Source organism: Typopeltis vanoorti, chromosome 12, assembly GCF_054136105.1.
Source record: "Typopeltis vanoorti isolate ZY-2024b chromosome 12, IOZ_Tvanoo_1.0, whole genome shotgun sequence".
Classification (NCBI taxonomy): Eukaryota; Metazoa; Arthropoda; class Arachnida; order Uropygi; family Thelyphonidae; genus Typopeltis; species Typopeltis vanoorti.
Window position 1 is genome coordinate 102,732,422 of NC_143560.1, and position 25,463 is coordinate 102,757,884.

Here is a 25,463-nt window from a genome sequence, read left to right on the forward strand (position 1 = left end):
ACTGAAATTAGTCGAGATACTTCATGCACAAATTTAGTTTGCTTTACACTTGGATATGGGATTAAAATAACAATATAATTCCCTGTCTATTATAATTTACTTGATTACCAAGTGAGAAAACTTTGTACACTATCTGATCCAGAGTAATTTAAAAATATAACTTAACATTGATTTAAACTTGGTATATCTTTCTGGGTCTAGCTCCCATTGAGACCTCAGAGTTTGAAACCGGTAGTCACCTTTCTCATAAAGCATATCAATATACACATCCGAAACAAAGTGTGCTTTGTATTATGGGATACTAAGGCGATTGATGTGAAGTTAACAGCCTCTGTATACAAGTAGCCTAGTTGTGAAGATACATCATATGCATACTTTGTTTGCTTATACTTAGGTATATGATGAAAACAAGAATCTAATTTTGGAGATAAATTTTGGTATTGACCACATGTTTATTAAACAATAAAAAATAACAGAGTAAAAAACCCGACAAGTTTCATTCATTGTAAGACTTACGTCATCAGGGATAATGGTGTATAAAAGTTGAACACAACAACCAAATTAAATAGTCAATGAGATGTCTTTTTGATTTCACAACTGTACATTAATTAAGAGCCCGAATACAAAATGATACGTTCATTACTGTATGCTTGTTGGAACAATGCTAGTTGTTGCAATGTTCTGTGGCTCACGTGTGTTATATCCAAGGTCCAAAGTTAAATTTTTGATAAAGCCAGACCAGACTTGATGTAAAATCAAGCCTTGATTTTTATTGCATTGTGTAGGGATTCTAAGCACTTTTGCAGCTTCTTTAAATTTTCTTGTGAAACAGTTCTTATTAACATATGACATGTTTGTCTGTTGCCAGAGTACTTGATGGCCAGTAGTAGTTGTGTGGGAATGCTAAGCCCGATTTGTGTTCCCTTCTTTTTTCATCATCATCAAATTCCTGCCATGTACCCTCAAGGGGTATACAGGATATGATAGTACTACATGAAAAAAATTACATCATTATTAATTTCCTATCTACAATTTTCCTCCAAATCAGTCTGTTACTTGTCAAGACTCCGATATTATCAGATCTTATATTTCTATCGTCTAAAGCATTTTGTACTGTATCAATCCACCTATATCTTGATCTTCCTCTGGGTCGTTTTGCTGCCAACCTGGCAGAGAACACTTGTTTTGCTAATCTTTCCTCGCCCATTCTGTTTAAGTGACCATACCACCTAAGATTAGCTCTGCTAACGCATTCCTGGATGCTGACAATGTCAAGTTCTTTCCTAATATCCTCGTTTTTAATATGATATTGCCATTGATGCCATCTGTTCATGCCTATAATCTTTCTCAGGGCTCTCGTATCTGTGGTCTCTAGTCTTTGGTCAAGTGTTTTACTTCTGACCCAGCTCTCAGATCCATATGTTAAAACTGGTTTGAACACTGTCTTGTACACAGCTAATTTAGTGTTCCGACTGATTTCTCTCTTATTCCATATGAATTTATTCAATTGACTTCCCACCATACCAGCTTTGCTGATTCTGTTGTCTATTTCTATATTTAATTTACCATCTTCAGTAAAAATCGTGCCTAAATAGCTGAAATGTTTTACTTGTTCCACAGGTTCTCCATTCACATCACAGTTGACATTTTCAATGAGTCTGCCTATTTTCATTGTCTTTGTCTTTTTATTGCTGACCTTCATACCATATCTATTACAACAGCAGTTCAATTTAGTCAGAGAATCTTGCAGACTTGCAGCGGATTTATTTAGAAGTATAACATCATCCGCATAAAGCAAAGAGCTGACATTAACATCTCCAATTTTGATATCGTGTTTAATACCACTTTCCTTCATAATGTGATCCATATAGATAATGAATAACAGAGGGGATAATGTACATCCTTGTCTCACACCAGATTTAACATTAAACCATCTTCCTGTACTTCCTTCAATTCTAACTGCTGACTAACAACTCAAATAAAGATTAAGTATTGCTTGATATAATGCCCCATTGACACCATATAACTGAAGCGTATTGAATAGCTTCTCTCTTGGCACCTTGTCATATGCCTTTTCCAGATCGACAAAACTTAAATACAGATCTTTGTTATATTCCCATGCTTTCTCGACTATTTGTCGTAAAGTGAAGATCTGATCCTGACAGCCTCTATTTGGCCTGAATCCAGCTTGTTCTTCACCAAGCTTTTCTTCCACAATTCTTCTCAACCGTTTCTCAAGTATACTTGCATAGATCTTGCCAGGAACACTCAGTAGGGAAATACCTCTGTAATTCTCACATGCAGTTTTATTTCCCTTTTTATATATGGGTACTATGAGAGCTCTACTCCAATCATCGGGAATTCGTCCCTCTGTCCAGGCTTTCTGAACTATGCAGTGCAGCCACTGTAAGACTCTTATACCACCATACTTCAGCATTTCTGGTCGAATATCATCTACTCCTGCTGCCTTTCCACATTTCAAGCCTTTGATGGCTTTTTTTACTTCAAGTATGGATATGTATTCCTGACTGCATGCCTGGTCAGTGTTTTTTACCACTGTGCTGTCATCACTGCTTGTTTCATTTAGCAGTTTTTCAAAGTAATTACTCCATACTTGAAGGATATCTTTTTCTCCTGTTTTCATGTCACCTTTATCATCTCTAATTCCTTTTACAGCACTCTTTCCTCCATTCTTAAGCTTCTTCAACAACCTCCAGAATATTTTGTACACCTTCTTGATATTTATTTTCTATATTCTTTCCAAAGTCCTCCCATGACTTTTGTTTAGCTAGTTTTACACAGTGTTTATCATTCTTGCATTTGTCTCTATATTCTCTAAGAGCACAAGCTGACTTATTTGACAGGAATTTTTGGTATGCTTTCTTCTTTTCCTTCACTGCCTCTTTAACTCTTCCTGTGTCCACTAGGGAGTTCTGATTTTTTTATCCTTACAGATAACCTCACCAAATGCCTCTCTGGCAGAATCAATCAATGTTTTCTTCAGAGTTTGCCACTGAATCTCCAAGGTTTGATTCCTGTTCTCAAACTCTTTCATTTTTTCTTCAATAATCTTTGTGTATTTTAGCCTACAGTTCACATCTGAGAGCTGCTCAACTTTTATTCGCTTTAAAACTTTCTTACATGTTATTCTTTTCAATATGAAATTCAATTTTATCCTGCTCAAGACTAAATAGTGATCACTTCCAATTTCAAATTCCTGCACCAGGGAGAAATCATCACTATCAACAATAACATAGTCAATGAGACTTTTCTTATTCCTAGCCTCTTCTCTCCATGTGATTTGTGCACATTTTTATGTTGGAACATGGTGTTAGTAATAACCAGTCCATGTCCTGAGCAGAAATCCAACAGATATTTGCCATTATTATTAGCTTTGCTCTTTTCTCCAAATTTTCCCAAAATATTTTTGTATGTCTCACAATCATTTCCTACTCTACTATTTAGATCCCCAACAAGGACCAACTTTTCCTTTTTCATTGTGTCAGTTGCTTTTTCTAAAGCCTCAAAAAATGCCTCCACTTCTACCTTAGTAGAACCTTCTGTGGGACCATAGGCACAAATAAGTCTCATTGTCCAGTTCCCCATTCTCATATTTGCCCACATTACTCTACTTGAGACTGACTGCCATTCAAGAAGATTAGCCTCGTATTTTGTGTTGAATACTATGGCTACTCCTTCTTTTCCTTGATTGTTATTGCCTGAATATAACATTTTGTATTTATTGCTCAGAAAGATCTCACCAGTTTTTGTCTTTTTTGTTTCAGTCACCCCTATTATGTCGATCTGGTACTTATCTAATTCCTCAGCTAGCTCCATTTCTTTGCCATTCAGGCTTCTTACGTTGATAGTACCGATCTTTAACTCTGGTGATGTTGAGTTGGGGTTTGTTTTCAGATTTGTTCCAGTAGCTGACTTTTCGCTGTTCGCCCTGGTTCCCTGGCGAAAACAACGGGGGCCTTGTTTAACCGGGCGACGCCCCAGCCGGCATGAAATTTTGTCATGTTGTACCATCATTTTTTATTTTGGTTTAACCAATAAGAGTACAATTTGGTCGGCTAAATCCCAAGTTGCCAGCCCATCCTCGTTCGTTCAGTATCAAAGTAGATACCCAACAGGGTGCACCACGAGAAGGTGAGGATTGGACATTAGGTCAGAAGCCCTGGTCGGTTCTCCGCATTCCTTTAAAGGCTATGTGGAGGTCTCCTCTCAGTTATACAGCTTTGACCCTTAAGCACACCATTAATTAACTTCATTAATTGTAAATGTTACATTCAAGTCCACCAACTATTTTATTTTTCTAATGTTAATATTTAATCAAATATTAGAGTAGCATAACTATAAAGCCAGTACACTTACTAGTTTCTTTCTAGTTATTTTAAGTATCAGGAAATTGTTACTATGTTTTCAAAATTTATTTGGCTTATTAGGAAAGTTGGTTGTCATATTCTATAAAGAGTGGGAAAAAAGTTACTTATCACTGGGTTTAATTTGTATTTATTATTAATAATCATGGTGATTATGAAGTCCTTGTGCAACTTTAGACTTTATTAACTTTGAATATATACACATGATAGAAATACACAGTAAATGGCATGAAAGCTTTCTCAGTTTTACTGCAATACAGTCCAAATTTTCACTTTTAACATACCTATCAATGACACATTGTGTAAACTGGTTTTTCAACTTATCAAAAACATTCCTTGCTTGCTGTTCATTGAGATCATGAGTTGCTTCTGTGATACTAAGTTCATCTAAAAATGTGGTTTTGTTGAGTAGATAATTTCTGATATGGCCCCATAAAATAGTCTAGTGGGGTTAGATTAAACAAATGAAGTACCAAGCAGTATGTCCAGCTCTACTATTCATTTGTCTGGAAAGATGTCATTCCAAAACGTTTGCACATCTGATGCTTATATAGTGGCTGTGTATGTGTGTCATCCAGCTGAAGAGGGTACTATCTAAAAATTTTACCTGTCATAGTTTAGGTATGAGAAAATCTGCAAATTGCAAGATAACATTCCCCATTAACCTTCCTACTGGCCGATGTGGATGAAATAGTGACACCAAATTGCACCTCTTATCCATGTTATTCAATGGATGTTAGAGCTTTGTATCCAGATTTAGCCGAACGTCTATAGATGTCGTGGCCGGTTGAGGGGTTAACTTGCTTTTTTAAAAAAAAAAAAAGAATGAAGATATAATGCATGACTTCTTAGGATTTCTCTTTTCACCAAATGCAACAGTTGTTGGCAGTTGACTTCACCAGTGATGTGGAAAGTTGTCTCACCAGAAAACATCAACTCATCTAAAACTGTATAGTAGCTTTCTTTTTGTAACATATGAACTGCATGAATCTGTAAACGTGTTCATGCAGTTCCACTTTCAGTTTATAGTGTTTTGTAGCAGAATGTTAAGTTCAGCAAATGTATGCTGCAACTATTTTCACGGACTCCTGTAGATACTTTCTGATTGCAGCTACCGCCTCCTTGCTGATTGTTGGTTTCCAAGAGTCATTTCTCATTTGTGACTCAGTTTCTCTATGAACATTTTCATTCAGTTGCTAATTGAGTTGGATCATCTCGCAGTTGTTATGAAGTTCAGTTTTGCTGACACACAGATAACCATTTCTTTTACTGTCACTATTTTCAATCATTTTGAGGATCAAAAAGTAAACTAAGATTAACAAAAAAATGTACAACATTAATACATAAAAATTGTACAAAGTAAGCTTTTATGTGCTGTTTACAGCGTATTTCTGTCGTGTACATCCAAAATTATTAAAATTGCATAAAGGCTTTGTGATCACCATATACGTATTATTCTTAGAAATTGTTTTAAATTTTCACAAGTTAACTTATAAAAGATTCCTTATTAAATTCTTAAAACAGTTGCTTTTACATTAGAGAGCATATTCATCTTAAATAATATTTTCATGTGTTAGACAGCAACCTTCAGACCGCCTCGATATGCTGAGGCATCCATTTTACAGATATCTTTCCCTGAGTGGACATGGTGAATTCCTTGAATTACATGATTTGCTGGCAGTGGGTTCCTGTTACTTAGGGTTAAAGCTCAATAAGAAGATAACCTCTGCATTACTTGTAAAGAATACAAGGAACTGACCATTGCTTCTGACTGTATTCCAACTCACTTTATTATTAGGTATCCACCTGGATAATGAATCAATGATGATATGTTGGCAGTTTCGAATTATTTGGCCAGCAAATTGGTTCTCTATTTTCTTAAAACACAATAAGGTGTGGTGGTACATAATGATTGGATGTTTTGCTGGCTTTCATCATCCAGTTAAATATGACTCATTGATGGACACTAATGGTGCTGTTTAAGAAGTATCGATGGAAAAGAGGCAGAGCTAGCAGAGGAATTAACAGCAAACCATATATTGATATAGTTGTTATTGAGATGAAGACAAAAATGAGTAAGATACTTCTAAATAATAAAGATCACATATTTGGATGATGGTGATCAGGGGAAAGAAGAAGTAGCTAGAGTATTACACTGAACATGAAAATAAACTCGAATAGTAATTTGAATCGCCTTGCTAGGTGAGTGGTCTCTCACAAGTAATTTGACTTTGTATAAACCTTATCAGTACTCTGAAAGTGTGGTTATCTTATTTGCATTGTCTTCTGCAGGAAGCATTATGTGTATTTTCAGACTCGTTTGCAGGAGGAAAAATCCTGCCCCCTCCATATGAGACTCACAACCCACTTTAGTTGAAAAGATATAAAGGTTCTTCATATCTGAGATGGAGTCTGATTCTCGACCTTTTCACCATTGTCATTACTCATTGAACTGTGGGTAATGACATTAATATAATATTTTTAATTGGAAAAAAGTCATGTAACGGCATATTCATTCTGTTTCTAAATGTTTACTTTATATTATGTTTTTTCACTTCAATGCTTATTTTCAGGATTTAAATGTAATACATCTTGTTATCATTTGTGTAATTTTTAGAAATGAAACACTATTGCATTTACAATTTTAACACATATTTAATAAAGATGTGTTAAGAAAATATTAATCAACCTGCTACTCAAAGTTACTGTCACTATGTAGTGGTAAGCTTCCATCAGGATTGCAGCATGTATTGGTCCATTTGCTCTAATTGATAGTTGTACTTCATTGGATAGGCGATAAAAGGTAAACTAATATACTCGGGCCTATTGTCACAAAAGATTAACCTCGTTTCTCCTAACCTCAGTTCTTCCAGATGCAGTGTGATACTTAAATGAGTTCAACAAATAAACTTACTACTAAATAGCTAGTTAATAGTTGAATATATCTTTCAGTGAATAATCTCTTCCTAATAGTAATGCCAATAATTATATACTTTATGCTTTCTTTTATTGAAATCATTTTATTTTATTTTGAGATTTTCTTTTTATAAATCATTATAGATTTACAAGAAAATAGTGATGAAGATAACATTAAGGAAGATGGTAAGGCAATTAGTTATGCATTAAGTTTATATATTTGTTTTGAACTAATTGACTTTGTCCTTATATGGTTTAAAATATAATTTGATGCTCTTGATCAGGGGTCAGCAAGTGGCAGGCCGCATGCGGCCCAAACGTGCATTTTTGACAGCCCATAAAAGGTTGACCATAACTTGCGTGGCATGTGGCCCGTAAAATTTTATCATCAAGAAAAGAAGCTATGGACATTCAAGAGGACATTATCTACTACTCAACTGTTGGATGGTTAAGTATAGGTACTGTGCTAAAAAGATTTTTTAATTTACATGAAGAAATAGATATTTTCATGACGGAACACGAAAATACTGTCCCACAACTATCGGATAAAAAATGGATTATGTCTCTTGCATATGGTAGACATTAATTTAAACTTAATTTGACCCTTCAGGGCCAAGGTAAATTACTAGCAGAACAGTTTTCTGACATAAAACCTTTTGAATGCAAACTATGTCTGTTGAAGAAATATATGATGGAAGAAAATCTACATCATTATATATGTTGCAAATCTGCATCTACAGTTGGATGGCAAACACAAAAAGAAACTTTTGTTGGTATCATTGAAGATTTACAAACAGAATTTTTAATAAGATTTGTAGATTTTCATAAAAATAACATCAAAATGCGATTATTTTTGCACCCTTTTAATGTCGACATTGATGACGTACCAAACCGACTATAGATGAAAGTTTTGGAATTACAACATGATGAAACATTAAAGAACACATTTTCGTTAGAAAATATCTAAAAATTTTATCGATGCTTACAAAAAAATTTGAAGGTTTAATCATTTTTGCAAAGATGATAGTCGCATTTGGAAGCACATGCATATGCGAGCAAGCATTTTCTGCCATGAGTTTTAGAAAAAAAAAGAAATTTTCTTCTCAACTGAATTATGAACATTTGCATGCTTTGATTCGAATTTGCACCTGAGGTTATAAAGTGGATATAGATAATTTGACTAAGGGAAAACAATCACAAAAGTCGCATTAAGCGGAGAGATACACATATTATGATGCAAAAACTATATTACTTTGTTTTTACGTGATCATAAGTTTTCATTGTTTCATATCTTGTACTTTAAATATTTCTGTGTATTTTAAGATTGATATCACAAAAATTGATAACTTGCGTATTTTTTTCACTCACTATTTTCTATTAATTAAACACTTGGGGCCCGATCATTAAAAATAAAAGTTGTATGTGGCCCGCGAGTCTGAAAAGGTTGTTGCCGACCCCTGCTCTTGATTAAGAAACTTATTATTGCTTGCACTTGCAATATGTGCACATACTAGCCCACTGAATTAGAAACCTTTATGCAGATGTATGTAAACATCACTTATGCAACATATATGCAAAATACTTGGCCACATGCATCACCATGTGTTCTAGGCAATTATTTAAGAATGCTGCTGGTCATTAATCGTCAATAGTGTTGATCAAAATGGGAAACAAAGGATCTTTCAGAGTTTGATAAAGGGTTTATTGTGGGTGCCTGTCTGGCTGGAGCCACGATTTTGAAAACAGCAAGGCTGACTGGTTTCTCAAAAAGTGAGATATCCAGGGTATTTAATCAGTGGGAAAATAATCCACATTGCTTGTCTGAAATATGGTTCTAAGACATTCAGGAATTCAGTTGCCATCTTTTGCGAATGCTTGTACGGACAAACAGAACTTCCAATGTGCAGCAATTGAACAAAGCATTTAATGAAGGCTGTTCTGGACCTGTATCTCACCGAACTATGTGCAGGGAATTGAGGATTGCTATTGGCAGGCATCCGACACTATGTTAAATAAGCTTCTAGTCAGTGGCAGGTATATGTATAATTTTCTTTTTTTCATTATATATTAGCATTGTTACTCTTAATGGTTTAACAACTTATTGCTGATGCCGAGCAAGAGGGTGGACTGAACTCTGAATTCAGCCTAGTGATTGTTAATGACTATATTAAATCCTACAGGCATATCCCACAAACTCAACGGCATTACAAATGCTTATTTAATTTAAGCAACGCCATCTAAGCATAAACCAATAAGATATGGTTGAGCTATTTTTATATATAGAGGAGCTAGTTTCTTCACTAGAAGAAACTAGTGAAGTGTCTTAGTTTCCCAGACCAAGGAGCTTCAATTTTCTTTGGAGTGTGCATTGGAAACTAGTAATTTATTGTAAGGCAGGCAAACCTGCCTCATAAACTTAATACACTCACTCTCAGAGAATTCAGAAGAATGGAAAGCTGGCTTCATTAAAAAATAATTGCACCCCATCCTCTTCTTTAATCTAGGAGACTCAACCTGTACTGGAGCAGAAGAATGGAGAAAGGAGCTCATAATTCAAATCCCTTAGTAAAGTGGGGGGGGGGGAGCAACATGCAATCAGTATTAAAGTGCTTTCTTTTAATTTATGGTTACACTGTAATCAGAATTCATTTTAAAAATTATGGAAACATAATTTCTGTAATTTTTATAATGAATAATATAGTTCCTACACACCTTTTTAATTCTTGCTGAATAATTACAGGTAATATTTAAATTGCATTTGGAATTTCAGCATTTATTGGCAAGAAAAATAGTGTTTTTTTTTTCATAAAATAATTTTTCCAAATGGAGATCAAAACTTGTAAAAAATAGTAGTCTGTTAACAGACAGAAGTCAGAGTCCACCATCACACATGGCCATTCTACTTAGATCAGGCAGAAAATTAAACAGACAAAAAAAACTGTTGAGTAACATAACTGTTCTGACACAATGGATTAAATGGACCTGTAATCTTCTTTCCCTTTTATTGGATCTCAGAGAAATTGTTTGATTATTGAGCACTTAACTTGCCTATTATGGACTACTGGCAGTAGGTTTTTGAACTTTACCTGTTCAGTTTTGTGGATATCTCTCCTGAGATACTTTAAACTTCTGGCAGTGTGCTTAGTATGGTTTTGAAAAGTTTGTATTTTGTAGGATCATGCTCACTGTAGTCTACTGCTAGATGGATTAATCAATTAGAGTGGATGGCAGCATTTGCAAAGAATTTTGCAGTCCTTTTACATTGGAAAGTTTTGATCTCAGTAATATGCTTCTTGGCAAAGCTATACATTTCTTATGAACCATGGTGCAATGAGCACTATTTGTAAGCATTTGTTTTGGATTGTGTGAATTTATTAATGTTTGAATCTGCCATGCATCGGACTGGTCTGATTAGCATCTTGTATATTAGTCGTATTATGGTCCTAGTATAGTCCTATTATATATGCTTGGCAGACTGTTGATTGATTATGGGTATAGTCCTATTTGCTTTTGAGCAAACATGAGTCACGAAGGAAAGCCCTTTATCTAGTTATATCAATATTTGGCTACTGGTTGCTGTGGAATAGGCAATACAATAAAAGTCCCATGAAAATTACTGCTTAATTGTAACACTAGAGAATAGAGCCTCAAGGCTTCAATTTGGCAAAATAACAGACTACAGAAGATGCTATAGATACATCATTTTTATAGCCAGATACCAGAGAGCTTATGATGATGAATTTTGACATTCAGCAGCTTTAGCTTGCACTATTATTATAACAGGGTTTTTGCTCCCTTGAGGTTTTCTGCCTGTTCTCTGATGAGAACTAACAATTAAAAACAGATGTTTGGCTAATGAAAAACCTTAATAATAAGCACTAATAATAGGTGAATATGTGAGTTGGGTTGTGAAGTCCCTGTCTAAGTAGTGCAAGTTAAAGGCAATTCTAATACCAAAGATTATATTCTTGTAAAACTTCTATTTTTTTTTTTTTTTTAATTTCAGCCTATTTGACTGTGAAATATGGATTCATAATATTCTTGAAAAGAGCTGTTATAAAGCAGGGATTGAACCTTGCCAGACTGCCTTTCACCCTTAATGGGGGGGGGGGGAGTTGTTCCTGGACTGACTGTTTTGTGACATATGAAATGTTTAGTTATGGATCAGCTTGATTGAACTGCTACCATTTGCAAAATCCATGTGCTTTAATGGATTTGGAATAGGATTTTCAGAAATTAATTCCACCATTGTTCCATGAGCAGAACCACAAATTCTATCCATACTTTTGTTGATGACAGTACACTATTTCTCAAAAGAATTGAAATCTCAAAAAAATTGAATCTGTGAATTCATTCTTTCAAAATACAGTACTGTTATTCTCAGAAGCAAAGTCTTGCTTCACTTTCCCTTAATTTTGATAATATTCAAACTTCTGATTATGATTTCTCTTTTTGGACTGACTTAAGCCTCTACCACATCCTGCATAACTACATCTCATCCATAGCCTTCTCATCTTCAAAACTTTGTGTTCTCTTTCATTCAAAATACCACTTCCCACCTGCACAATTCCTAACACTATTCATCCCTAATTTGCCTGACTTTAACATATTGGTCTCACATTTGTTGTGTTGCACCACTTAAACCCTCCCTCCCTCTTTTGGATACAGTATGAATGCTCGGTTGTATCCAGAAAAGTACAGTCCTTTAATAGATGATCTCTACCTTCTATTTTCTTTTCATGAACACATTGTTTCTGCATTGTCTTTTATTTTAGCTATTTTTGTGGGTAGTGCTACACTATTCCTCCACTTTCCTCTTATCATGTAAGAATATGAGCAGTTGCTGGTCAACATCTCTACAAAAAATATCAAAATATTAATAAGCATATATATACAGGGTTAGCCTAAAAGAAATAACACTTTCAAAGTTTTACAGAAAGAAGAGTTTTAATAGCATGGCTGAAAAACTAATGAGTATAAATGGGTAAGTTATTTCATAGCTGAAATAACTTACCCATGTAAGCTTTTGAAGTTTACATGGGTAAGTTACAAGCGTTCTATGTGTGACCCTTTTGTAACACAATAAATATCAATGTGATAGTTCAGTTCTTCCCCAACACTTCTGCATGTCCATGTCAACAGTCGCAGCAGCTACTGTGATGCGTTGTTTAAGATCATCCATTTGTAGGGAGGGGAGGAACAAAAACTCTGTCTTTTATGTACCTGCATAAGAAGTAGTCACAGGATGTTAAATCAGGACTTCTTGGTGGCCAACATGTAAGAGCCATGTTCTGGGCGGTTGAACGTCCAATCCAATGCGAGGCAAATTTTCATCCAGGTAATTTCTAACTTCAAGGAGCCAGTGCAGCGGAGCACCATCTTGGACAAATATGAAATGCATGTCCATACAGAATGAGTGATGGAGGATTTTGTCGTTTTCACTAAGGTTCTGCAATAATTGCAACCAGTAAGGGAACATTCGTAAACGTTTACGCAAGATATTCCACACAGTCTTTTGTGGAACTTGAAGTTCTAAACTTGCACATGTTGTCGACTTCTTCAGGCTTCGCATGTAAGTCTCACAAACACGAGTCACTGTTTCCTCGGATACAGGTGGTCTCCCAGGACTTTTCCCATTGCACAGACAACCTGTTTCCTGTAATTTCTTGCTCCAATTGTAGATTGACTGTGGGTGGTTGCTTACCGTGTTGTAAAACAATGCTGCATGACAGTAACAGAATTTGTTTTTGCAAATTCAATCATGCAGAAAGCCTTCTCCACCTGGCTAGCGGCCATACTGCTCAACTTATGTCAAAGGTGCTCACGTGCTGCTGATGTCACGAAGACAAACGAAAAGTGGAGGTCGTAAACTTGAGGACTTTTTCTATTTATAAAGCATTTAAACTATCTATTTCTTTTAGGCTAACCCTGTATATTATAATTTATTAGTTTATTTTTTTAGTGTTGACTACAAATACAACACATGTGCTTATAATCAATGGATCCTGGCATCTGCTAGAACAAAAGTTATTCACTTGCATTGCTAATTAATATTAATGACCATTTTGTTTAATGTACTTCAATAATGAAATAGAGGTGTTTCAATGATAACATATTTTTCTGAGGAAGTAGAGATTCTAGATGAAGAAACCAAATTAACAAAATCTGAAATGAAATCTGAAGAAGTGATTCCTGAGCAGAACAGTTCTGAAGAGAGCATTATACTTGAAGAGCAGCCTATAGATAACCAACCTGTCAGTTCAGCAGGCTCAAAGAGACAGAGAAATCATAAGCAAGGTAAGAATGTTTTGGGAATAGAAATAAAAGTTAATACATTAGTAAGACTTAATGTGTTAGTATTTGTCCAGCTGCAGAATTATTCCATTGGCTTTTGATTCCTGATGTTGCACTCCTTTTTTACTTTAATTCTATGCTATAGCATTTAACATTAGCAGTGATTCAATTAGTACTGCATTTTATTTTAGTACTTATTCAGCATTAATGGATATCTCTCACTAATTGGTTCAATAGTTGTATTCACCTTCCTTAGTTTTCAACTTATATCTCATGAAGAATCGGGCTGGAAAGTATGACAAGCTTAGGAGTTTGATTGGTTCAGTGCCATGGCATGTACAACTGCAAGGACTAGAAGTCGATAGTGCATGGGAGGTAGTTAAGAAGTGTTTGCATGAAGCAATGGCTGACTGTATACCTAGAGTCTGAATAATAAATCAACTAGGGGTTAAATGGATGAATAACACCATTAAGCTTGAGCTGCTGAAAAAGAAACAACTATGGAGGGAATTTAAGGAGAAAGGTGACCGGCAGGCACACGAACGGTATAAAGCGCAGGCCAGAAGGGTAACGAGTGTGGTAAGAAAAGCAAAAAAGGATTACGAAAGAACATTGGCCATGCAGGCTAAAGAGAATCCTAAACAGTTTTTTAGATATGTAGCAAGTAAAAGGGAAAATGTACATGGCAGAATGATTTTAAAGAATGCCGATGGTAGGGAGGTAACTGAATCAGTTGATATAGTTGAGTTACTGAGTGAGCACTTTGCAAGAATATATCATCCAGGTGGTGACATTGCAGAAACGAATGTACCAGTAGATTATACGGGAATTGTGGTGAATGAAGTGGAGGTGAGTAGTCTATTGCATAACTCAATGTCAATACACGTGTTGGATTGGATGGTATACCAGCTCGTGTTTTACGAGAAGCAGCTAAAGAATTGTCAGTACCCTTGACCATTTTGTTTAATTTGAGTCTCGGGTCTGGGTTAGTCCCGAGGGGGTGGAAAGAGGGGAAAATAGTTCCACTGCATAAAGGTCGTTCCAAGACTGCTGTTGTAAATTACCGACCGATTAGCATATCAGGAATCATTGTCAAGGTCTTAGAGAAATTAGTCAAGAAAAGAATACAGGATTGGATTGATGAAAATGGGATATTGTATGGGGGACAACATGGTTTTGTGAAGGATTTCATGCCGGCTGGGGCGTCGCCCGGTTAAACAAGGCCCCCGTTGTTTTCGCCAGGGAACCAGGGCGAACAGCGAAAAGTCAGCTACTGGAACAAATCTGAAAATAAACCCCAACTCAACATCACCAGAGTTGAAGATCGGTACTATCAACGTAAGAAGCCTGAATGGCAAAGAAATGGAGCTAGCTGAGGAATTAGATAAGTACCAGATCGACATAATAGGGGTGACTGAAACAAAAAAGACAAAAACTGGTGAGATCTTTCTGAGCAATAAATACAAAATGTTATATTCAGGCAATGACAATCAAGGAAAAGAAGGAGTAGCCATAGTATTCAACACAAAATACGAGGCTAATCTTCTTGAATGGCAGTCAGTCTCAAGTAGAGTAATGTGGGCAAATGTGAGAATGGGGAACTGGACAATGAGACTTATTTGTGCCTATGGTCCCACAGAAGGTTCTACTAAGGTAGAAGTGGAGGAATTTTTTGAGGCTTTAGAAAAAGCAACTGACACAATGAAAAATGAAAAGTTGGTCCTTGTTGGGGATCTAAATAGCAGAGTAGGAAATGATTGTGAGACATACAAAAATATTTTGGGAAAATTTGGAGAAAAGTGCAAAGGTAATAATAATGGCAAATATCTGTTGGATTTCTGCTCAGGACATGGACTGGTTATTACTAACACCATGTTCCAACATAAAAATGTGATGTGCACAAATTCACATGGAGAGAAGTGGCAAGGAATAAGAAAAGTCTCATTGACTATGTTATTGTTGATAGTGATGTTTTCTCCCTGGTGCAGGACACCAGAGTGTACAGAGGATTTGAAATTGGAAGTGATCACTATTTAGTCTTGAGCAGGATAAAATTGAATTTCATATTGAAAAGAATAACGTGTAAGAAAGTTTTAAAGCGAATAAAAGTTGAGCAGCTCTCAGATGTCAGCTGTAGACTAAAATACACAAAGATTATTGAAGAAAAAATGAAAGAGTTTGAGAACAGGAATCGAACCTTGGAGATTCAGTGACAAACTCTGATGAAAACATTGATTGATTCAGCCAGAGAGGCATGTGGTGAAGTTGTCTGTAAGGATAAAAAAATCAGAACTCCCTGGTGGACACAGGAAGTTAAAGAGGCAGTGAAGGAAAAGAAGAAAGCATACCAAAAGTTCCTGTCAAATAAGTCAGCTTGTGCTCTTAGAGAATATAGAGACAAATGCAAGAATGCTAAACACTGTGTAAAACTAGCTAAACAAAAGTCATGGGAGGACTTTGGCAAGAATATAGAAAATAAATATCAAGAAGGTGGCAAAATATTCTGGAGGTTGTTGAAGAAGCTTAAGAATGGAGGAAAGAGTGCTATAAAAGGAATTAGAGATGATAAAGGTGACATGAAAACGGTAGAAAAAGATATCCTTGAAGTATGGAGTAATTACTTTGAAAAACTGCTAAATGAAACAAGCAGTGATGTCAGCACAGTGGTAAAAGACATTGACCAGGCATGCAGTCAGGAATACATATCCATACTTGAAGTAGAAAAAGCCATCAAAGGCTTGAAATGTGGAAAGGCAGCAGGAGTAGATGATATTCGACCAGAAATGCTGAAGTATGGTGGTATAAGAGTCTTACAGTGGCTGCACTGCATAGTTCAGAAAGCCTGGACAGAGGGACGAATTCCCGATGATTGGAGTAGAGCTCTCATAGTACCCATATATAAAAAGGGAAATAAAACTGCATGTGAGAATTACAGAGGTATTTCCCTACTGAGTGTTCCTGGCAAGATCTATGCAAGTATACTTGAGAAACGGTTGAGAAGAATTGTGGAAGAAAAGCTTGGTGAAGAACAAGCTGGATTCAGGCCAAATAGAGGCTGTCAGGATCAGATCTTCACTTTACGACAAATAGTCGAGAAAGCATGGGAATATAACAAAGATCTGTATTTAAGTTTTGTTGATCTGGAAAAGGCATATGACAAGGTGCCAAGAGAGAAGCTATTCAATACGCTGCAGTTATATGGTGTCAATGGGGCATTATATCAAGCAATACTTAGTCTTTATTTGAGTTGTAAGTCAGCAGTTAGAATTGAAGGAAGTACAGGAAGATGGTTTAATGTTAAATCTGGTGTGAGACAAGGATGTACATTATCCCCTCTGTTATTCATTATCTATATGGATCACATTATGAAGGAAAGTGGTATTAAACATGATATCAAAATTGGAGATGTTTATGTCAGCTCTTTGCTTTATGCAGATGATGTTATACTTCTAAATAAATCCGCTGCAAGTCTGCAAGATTCTCTGACTAAATTGAACTGCTGTTGTAATAGATATGGTATGAAGGTCAGCAATAAAAAGACAAAGACAATGAAAATAGGCAGAATCATTGAAAATGTCAACTGTGTTGTGAATGGAGAACCTGTGGAACAAGTAAAACATTTCAGCTATTTAGGCACGATTTTTAGTGAAGATGGTAAATTAAATATAGAAATAGACAACAGAATCAGCAAAGCTGGTATGGTGGGAAGTCAATTGAATAAATTCATATGGAATAAGAGAGAAATCAGTCGGAACACTAAATTAGCTGTGTACAAGACAGTGTTCAAACCAGTTTTAACATATGGATCTGAGAGCTGGGTCAGAAGTAAAACACTTGACCAAAGACTAGAGACCACAGATATGAGAGTCCTGAGAAAGATTATAGGCGTGAACAGATGGCATCAATGGCAGTATCATATTAAAAACGAGGATATTAGGAAAGAACTTGGCATTGTCAGCATCCAGGAATGCGTTAGCAGAGCTAATCTCAGGTGGTATGGTCACTTAAACAGAATGGGCGAGGAAAGATTAGCAAAACAAGTGTTCTCTGCCAGGTTTGCAGCAAAACGACCCAGAGGAAGACCAAGATATAGGTGGATTGATACGGTACAAAGTGCCTTAGACGATAGAAATATAAGATCTGATAATGTTGGAGTGATGACAAGTAACAGGCTGATTTGGAGGAAAATTGTAGATAGGAAATTAATAATGTAATTTTTTTTTTCATGTAGTACTATCCTGTACACCCCTTGAGGGTACATGGCAGGAATTTGATGATGATGATGATGATGATGAGATCATGCCTCAGTAACTTGCTCACGTTTTATAACACAGTGATGGCTGAACTGGATAGGGGTAATGGGTTTACAGTAATACTACTGGACCTTGCCAAGGCTTTTGATAGGATGAACATAGAACATAGAACCCTAATCAGTAAACTGGAGCAGATGGGGATAGATATAGGGTTGGTGAGATGGATAGGAGGGTGGTTGAAGGAGAGATACCAGAGAGTGGTTTATTCAGGAGTGGAGTCTAAAAGACGGCTTGTGACTAGTGGAGTGCCACAAGGCTCTGTTCTTGAACCACTGCTTTTCAATTTGTTCATCAATGATATAGGAAAGGATTTGAGAGAAAGTGTTCACTTGTTTGTTGATGATGCAAAGTTGGGTAGAGCAATTATGAGTGCACAGGATGTCAAAATTTGCAGGATGATTTGGATAGTTTGGAGGACTGGGCTAGGAAAAATGGATGTCAATTTAATGTGCCAAAGTGTAAGGTTATGCACTTTGGGGTGAAAAGAATAGCAGCAGTATATCGCATTGGTGAAACCGTACTCCAGGAGATTGATGAGGCCAGGGATTTGGGAGTGTTGGTGGATAGGGAAATGAAGTTTAGGGGGCACGTTGCAAAAGTGACTAAAAAAGCTCACCAAATCACTTGGCTTCTGAAAAATACTTTTAACATGCAGAGACAAACAAGTTGTTGTTCCTCTGTATCGAGCCTTGATAAGACCCCACCTGGACTAATGTGCCCAGTTATGGGCACCAGGGTTTCTTCATGATGGGGAGAAAGTGGAGAGGATCCAGAGACGAGTGACCAAGATGATAGCAGGTCTGTGGAATGAACCTTATGAGAATAGGTTGAAGGTTTGTGGGCTGCAGAAATTGGTCGATAGGCGAAGGAGGGGTGATATGATTGAGACATTCAAATTACTGAAGGGTTTCTATAAGATTGATCCAGAAGATATTTTTGAAAATATGACTGGTGGTGGGAGGACTAGAGGCCATGAATGGAAGCTGGGCAAGAGCATGGTTGACAAGGGTGTTAGAGCTAGGTTTTTTACTTGGAGAGTAGCGAATGAGTGGAATAAGCTTCCAGAGTCTGTTGTGGGTGCTACGACCGTGAATGAGTTCAAGGCAAGGTATGATAGATACTGTGTGAATGTCGAATAGTTGTTCTCGACATGATGTTAGGGCCTCCCTCGATGAGTCTGTCGACTCCTTGGAGTTGCCTGGAACAATAACAATAATAAAAGAAGTCATTAAATACTTATTTGATTTTGCAACATTAAAAAGTAAAATTGAATGGCTTATATGTAGCATCACCAAATAATTGCATCATCCACTGAGTCAGTGCACCACATGTACACACATATGTCACAGCTCAACAGACAATTTTGCTGCATTTCTGGTGAAATTAATGGTTATGTTCATTATAAACTTCATCCTCTGGGTAAATGAACACAGGTGACACCTACCTAACAGATTCAGCAGGCTCTAATTGCACTGTTCCAAGCATAGTCTGCACTGGTTAACCTGAAAGGTGTGTTTTTCTTGCATCATTTTCTGATTTCTTGCCATCTGCATGAAGTTGACAAATATTATTTAGTCTGTGGGGGGGAGGGGTTCAATTTGGAAGAAAGAGTGCTGTAGTAAGGATCAAAGATTATAAAGGTGGAATAAAAATTGATGGACATTCTGGGTGCTTAAAGCTTTTTTTGTCTTCCATCAAAGATTATAAACTTATAGTGCATCAGTAAGATGAGCAGACTAGGCAGATTTCTGTCACTTTTTATTATTTTTTAGTTTTGAAACCCTGCTCTGGAGATGAAACATGGATCTTTTTCAAGCCACTTCAGTCCTCCAGTAAATGGGGTGACAGTCTCACCAGGTGATGAAATTTGTCTACTTGGAAAAGTTGATAAATGAGATAGTGATAGAACAATGGTATAAATGTTTTACACTAAATAAAAACCAATTTATTTGACATGATTAATCATACTATAAATATACTTACCTGAAATCTTTTTTTATATAGCTTGATATTATAATTTGCTTTTATTTTAATAATGAATGTGAGGATGACATATCTCTCCTAAGACCTTGTGGAATCCGCATTCTCATGTGAAAGCATATAATTTTATGATACCTGATGATTTTAAAAAGCATTTAACAACAGTGCATAAGTACTTGTTAGGTTAGTTATTTTCATATAGGGGCCCTCTTGCAGCTTGTGGATTTAAATAAAGTTTGGCTAGACAAGTTAAAATCAAATTTTTAATTTTGATTTAAATCAGGCTACCAGTAATTACTTTCTGCATAAAAAATTCATCTTCCAAGAATTCAGGTGCGTGTTCCTGATTCAGCTGATCACCAAATTGATGAACTGAATTGAGCTATGTAGTGGCGTTTTCAATAGATAATGAGCATTGATGAATTAATTAAATTAATTAATAGAGGAATAGTTAATGCCATACTCATGTGAATTGCACCATTTATGTTCTCAGATTATTTCTGGGATTGTTAATATGATTCAATTACAGTAACAATTCGCTTTCTTATTAAAAATAAAGCTAATTAAAAAAAAAAAAATTATAACCATGAAACATGAATTTCCAGTCATGTTTCATGACCATTTTCATTGCAACTGTAAGTTTAAAGAAAAATAGACAGAATAACATTAGAAAAATCACACATTACAGATATGAGATATTACGAGCAGGAGGAAAACTCTGTCTTGTATACTGTTAGTCCAGAAAAGAAAGTAAATACAGTTATAGCATTGTTAGCATTCAGGAATGTGTTAGTAGAGCTAATCTCAGGTGGTATGGTCACTTAACAGTGGAGAGAAAAGATTAGCAAACAAGTTCATTGGCAGGGAAAAGACAAAGATAGGTGGATTGATAAGTAAAAAGCGCTTTAAAAGACAGAAATATATGATCAGGTAATATTGAAATCTTGACAGATTACTTGGAGGAAGATTGTTGATTGGAAGCTACTAATGGTGTAACTTTGTCATGTTGTACTTTCATAATTATTCTGTACACTCCCTGAGGGTACATATCAAGAATTTGATTATGATACCTATATTTAAAAATGGGAATAAAAGAAAACCTGCTAATTACAGAAATCGGATGCCATGTATAATTGGTGATAGTCTTGGGCCAGCTATTGGCTACTTGTGGAGATTGAATTGCCCATCAGTCTCCAAAAAGTTATATAGGGCTATTTCCTATATGGGAATAAAAGATGGTAGCTGAGCTGATTAGTTTATTGAATGTATGCTGCAAAATATATAGTAGAATACTTAATGAAAAATTGAAAATATACAGTGAAAAAATATTATTAGAATGTCAAAATGGGTTTAGTTTTGCACCATTTATGTTCTCAGATTATTTCTGGGATTGTTGATATGATTCAATTACAGTAACATTTCGCTTTCTTATTAAAAATAAAGCTAATTTAAAAAAAAATTTTTTTTAATTAGCTTATTAAAAGCTAATTAATAGCTTTATTTTAATAGCTCTCGTGTCTAATGAAAAAAGAACACTCTACAATGGATAGCTTTTTGTTTAAAATTGCTTATAAAGAAAAGAAGAGAATTTAATTTAGAAACTCATATTTTGCTTATAGATTATGAAAAAACATCTGCCAAAGTAAAAAGATGTACATGAACAGATAAATATAATACCTTCAGTTATTTTGGATGTGAAATAACATATGAAGGAGAAAAAGACATAAAATTAAAAACTTCAAAATTTTATAGGTTATATGAAAATATACAATACTTTATCAGCCTACATTCTTATATGACAGTGAAATTTGGATGATGAACAAAAAATAATGAGTGAAATGAGATTCATGAGAACTGCAAAATACACGTTATTAGACAAGAAGGAATGAAGATATTAAAAAAATAAAATAAAACTTAATTAGAATTCAATTATTGCTACAGCATATGAAAGAACAGAAAGAGTTTGAGGTTTTTCATGAGAATATCCAGATGCTATGGAGGAAGATTCTTAATATTTGCAAAAAACTGTTAAACGATTGCATGTGATATTGGAAACTTAAGACTGATGATTATTAACCATCTTTCCGGGCCATTATGGATCAAATATGCTTCGTATCCATCATATATTTCAATGTAATATCAATGGTAATGCAATTTTAATATGCACTTCGCATCCATACCTTGACGTCTATAATTTATATAAAAATTAAGTTGATTTTAATTTAGAACTCTCGTTCCAATTTAAATGTAAATAGTTTTATAAACTTCAAAGTGAGTTCTTCTAGTAGTTAGTCACATTTCACTATAGTCATGTAGAAACTGCATTTCACTATACAGTTTCTGTATTCAAACTTGTGAAAAAATGTAACCAAACCCCATAGCATTTAATGTTATTCTAAAAGAAAATTCATTCTAGCAAACCTTCCACTAAGATTATTTCTTATAAGGTTATCATAGTTGAGAGTTGGCTTTATGATTAAATTTTATTTCATCATAACACTGGTAAGTAAATGGGTATTTCTTTTTTTAGTTAATCCTAATCCTAGGAAAAAAGCAAAGCATGAAGAAGGTGATATTTTACTACCATTCAAATTGGGTAAGTTAATTTCTTTTGTCTATAGTGTTATAGATGCATTTTATGCTACAGTATCCTTTTCCAACTTTTTTGGAAAATTCACAACTACCTGTAATTAAATCTTGTATCAAAATACAGAGCTTAAAGTCTCTGTATATTCTGTAATAATGGAGACTGAGATATTATAGATCATTATTTTATTGCCTGATATGAAGTGAAACTAAAAACTTTTGAAGTTTGCCAGTGAGCTTATGAGAATATAATCCACAGCATCTGAGTTAGCTTGGCTGGCTACTTAAATGTGAACTCTGTCCATAACCATTATTATAAGAGACCTCTGGGTGAGTCAGGGACTCCTCGATGGAGGCAACATATCTCACTTGCACAACATCATATTTTAGTGCAGATAGTGTGAATGAATTCTTTTGAATTCATTCACATTATCTGCACTCACAACCTCCAAAAGCAAGTCATTCTATTCATGCAGCACTCTGAAAGAAAAATCTAGCTCTCATGCCTTTCTGGACTCTTCTCACTATCCCCAATGAAAAATTCTGTCTACTGGTATCCTGCATGACCCTTTCAGAAGTTTAGGTCTGCTTTATCACTCCTGTCTGCTGATGTCTACAGTCTGCAAATTCTCAATCCTTGCACAGTATATCTAAATTTGGTTTATAATTGGAAATGTCTAATCTGGACATGTGACAAAATTGTCACACTAGTTTGCTTCATAGTGGATTTATAGATTATAAAGTTTAGATTATAGATTTATATTTATAGAATTTTTCCATTGCTGTAAATGTTGCAGAATTTGTTCTTCAGTATATTTGACATATCGTCAACTCTACTTCGAACAATATGAATTGATACCCAACATTCTGTTAAAATTTGATTTTGATTTTTCGTATCTTTCTCTAGCTTCTTTAACTGCATTAGTCCATATTCTTACAAAATAACGTAACATTGCGTAACTTTAGTTGAATCATAATCCTGTGGATTAATTATGAAAATAAACAGAACACCGTTCTTCGTCAAATTTTGAAATTATTTTCAAATTCAAGTTTTGTATTTTCGTTATAATCATTTAAGAATTGTATATTTTATGTTTTCCATTGGCTCTTGAATTTTTTTTTTTTTTTCCCTTTGGGAAACTCTTTAACTGTTGGCTTACTAAATAAAATGAGTTTTATTCACAAAAACTGTCCATTCTTGATGCATATAAAAGACACTTATAGAATTCATTTAAAAATATTTTAATTTCATGGATACAGGCTAAAAATAGACAAAATTTGCTCTCTGCCTAACCATTGAATTTCTGAATGTAACAGTAGATCTCCATATCTTCCGATAAGAATTTGAATTGTCTGTGTGAGAGCTGAATGTACATTAAGTAATTTTACCACAATACTTATAAAGTATTGTGGTAAAATTTGTTATATTGGTTTGCATATGATCTAGCATGCGGACTTTCTCCATGAATTATATAATGAAATGATAATATTGAATAACAAAATTTCAGTTTCTAAAAGTTATTCAAATTAAGGGGATATTAAATCCCACATTGTTTTAAAACCGAATAAGAAACTCAAAGATTGGAATCAGAGAGTTTCAAAATCTTTGAGTTTCTTATTCGGTTTTAAAACAATGTGGGATTTAATATCCCCTTAATTTGAATAATGTTTATATCACCGAAATGTGAAGCCTATTGGCTCTTTATATTTAAGTTTCTTAAAGTTTTATAAATCCAATATTTTTGCCACACATTTCTGGGGCTCTGTTGGTTGTTGCAGATTTTCTTTGTCTAATCTTCTATCTTCACTAAAATCTGCAATATCCTTAAATTTTTGAAAAATATCAGATACCATTGCCAACCGAGCAATATTATTAATATCAGTACTTTTGTCGAGCGGTTCAAAAACATCACACGACAATAGATCATTTTTCATTTGTTCTTCAGTATATTTGACATATCAACTCTACTTCGAACAATATGAGCTGATAAATGCATTTCTTCAGTTCTCTTAATTATATTGTTTTGATTCTTGAAATCTTTAAAAAGTTCCTTAGCACAGCCAATAAAAGCATTTTTCAGAAAATTGTGATATGTATAAGTCTTTCCATGTTTTGCAATACATAGGGATGCAATAAAGCCATCTTTTGTTTGGCAATGGTCCTGATTTATACATTTTTGCAAAGTTTGTTCCTTTTGTCGCTTATAATTCAGTATACATTGTTTTATATATGCCGATCTTGCTTTTGTGCAGAATTTTCTCACTGAACTCAAATTCTTGGTTTCATAATGATGTTCAATATTGTAATTTCGATTTGTTAAACTTTCCATGCATAAATTATATACAACTCCATTCATTTTCTGCTTCCACACAGCTTGAAAAGTCCTAGATTTCTTTAGTTCCAACTTGGCTTAAAATGAATATTAATTAAACAGAGGTGTTATTTATTATTATATTTGTTATAATACCTTATAAATTCAATGCAAATTTAAAATTACTAACAGCAGTAACCATTTGACTTTCTATTAGTGTAATGGATATACTGACATTATGACACATGCACTATCATGCACTACTGGGGAATGCAAGTCGAAAATGTAACTGTGTTAAATATAAATAAAAACGCAAAAAAGAATCAACTTGTTTGTTTTTTTTTATTTTTAAAAATTTTGATTATTAGTATTTCAAATACAAAGGTCACCCCAAATATTTTTGCATGTCAGACTGAACTGTGTGTCATAAGGTTGCCTACTTCTGGATTAAATCAAGAGATTTCCATAGGCATTGTCCTCTCTTGTGCTGGTAATGTGATTTATTTTATGGTGACATATTTTGAGTTTGTATGATTGTGTATACTGTTGATAGGATGCATAGTCATGCTAGTGTCACATGACAAATACTCTTGTATGCAACCATTCTGGCACTTTGTTTTCTTTTTGATGCCATTGTAGTGCAGTGCATTTGCTTAAGATGGTGTGGGAAACTGCTT

General features: G+C 34.9%; 1 protein-coding gene across 6 annotated transcripts in view; it reads left to right on the forward strand.

The window, feature by feature from the left end:
* The window catches only part of LOC150101081 (uncharacterized), an 84,938-nt gene that overhangs the window by 23,994 nt on the left and 35,481 nt on the right, over window positions 1-25,463 (forward strand). For 2 of the 6 annotated variants that reach the window (XM_090401324.1, XM_090401325.1), the window contains 3 exons: window positions 7,446-7,487; window positions 13,427-13,598; window positions 22,419-22,484. In XM_090401324.1, the coding sequence (XP_090257450.1) occupies window positions 7,446-7,487; window positions 13,427-13,598; window positions 22,419-22,484 (280 nt within the window). The remainder of the gene's footprint in view (window positions 1-7,445; window positions 7,488-13,426; window positions 13,599-22,418; window positions 22,485-25,463) is intronic. The other 4 variants (XM_090401322.1, XM_090401328.1, XM_090401323.1 and 1 more) reach the window with 2 other exon arrangements.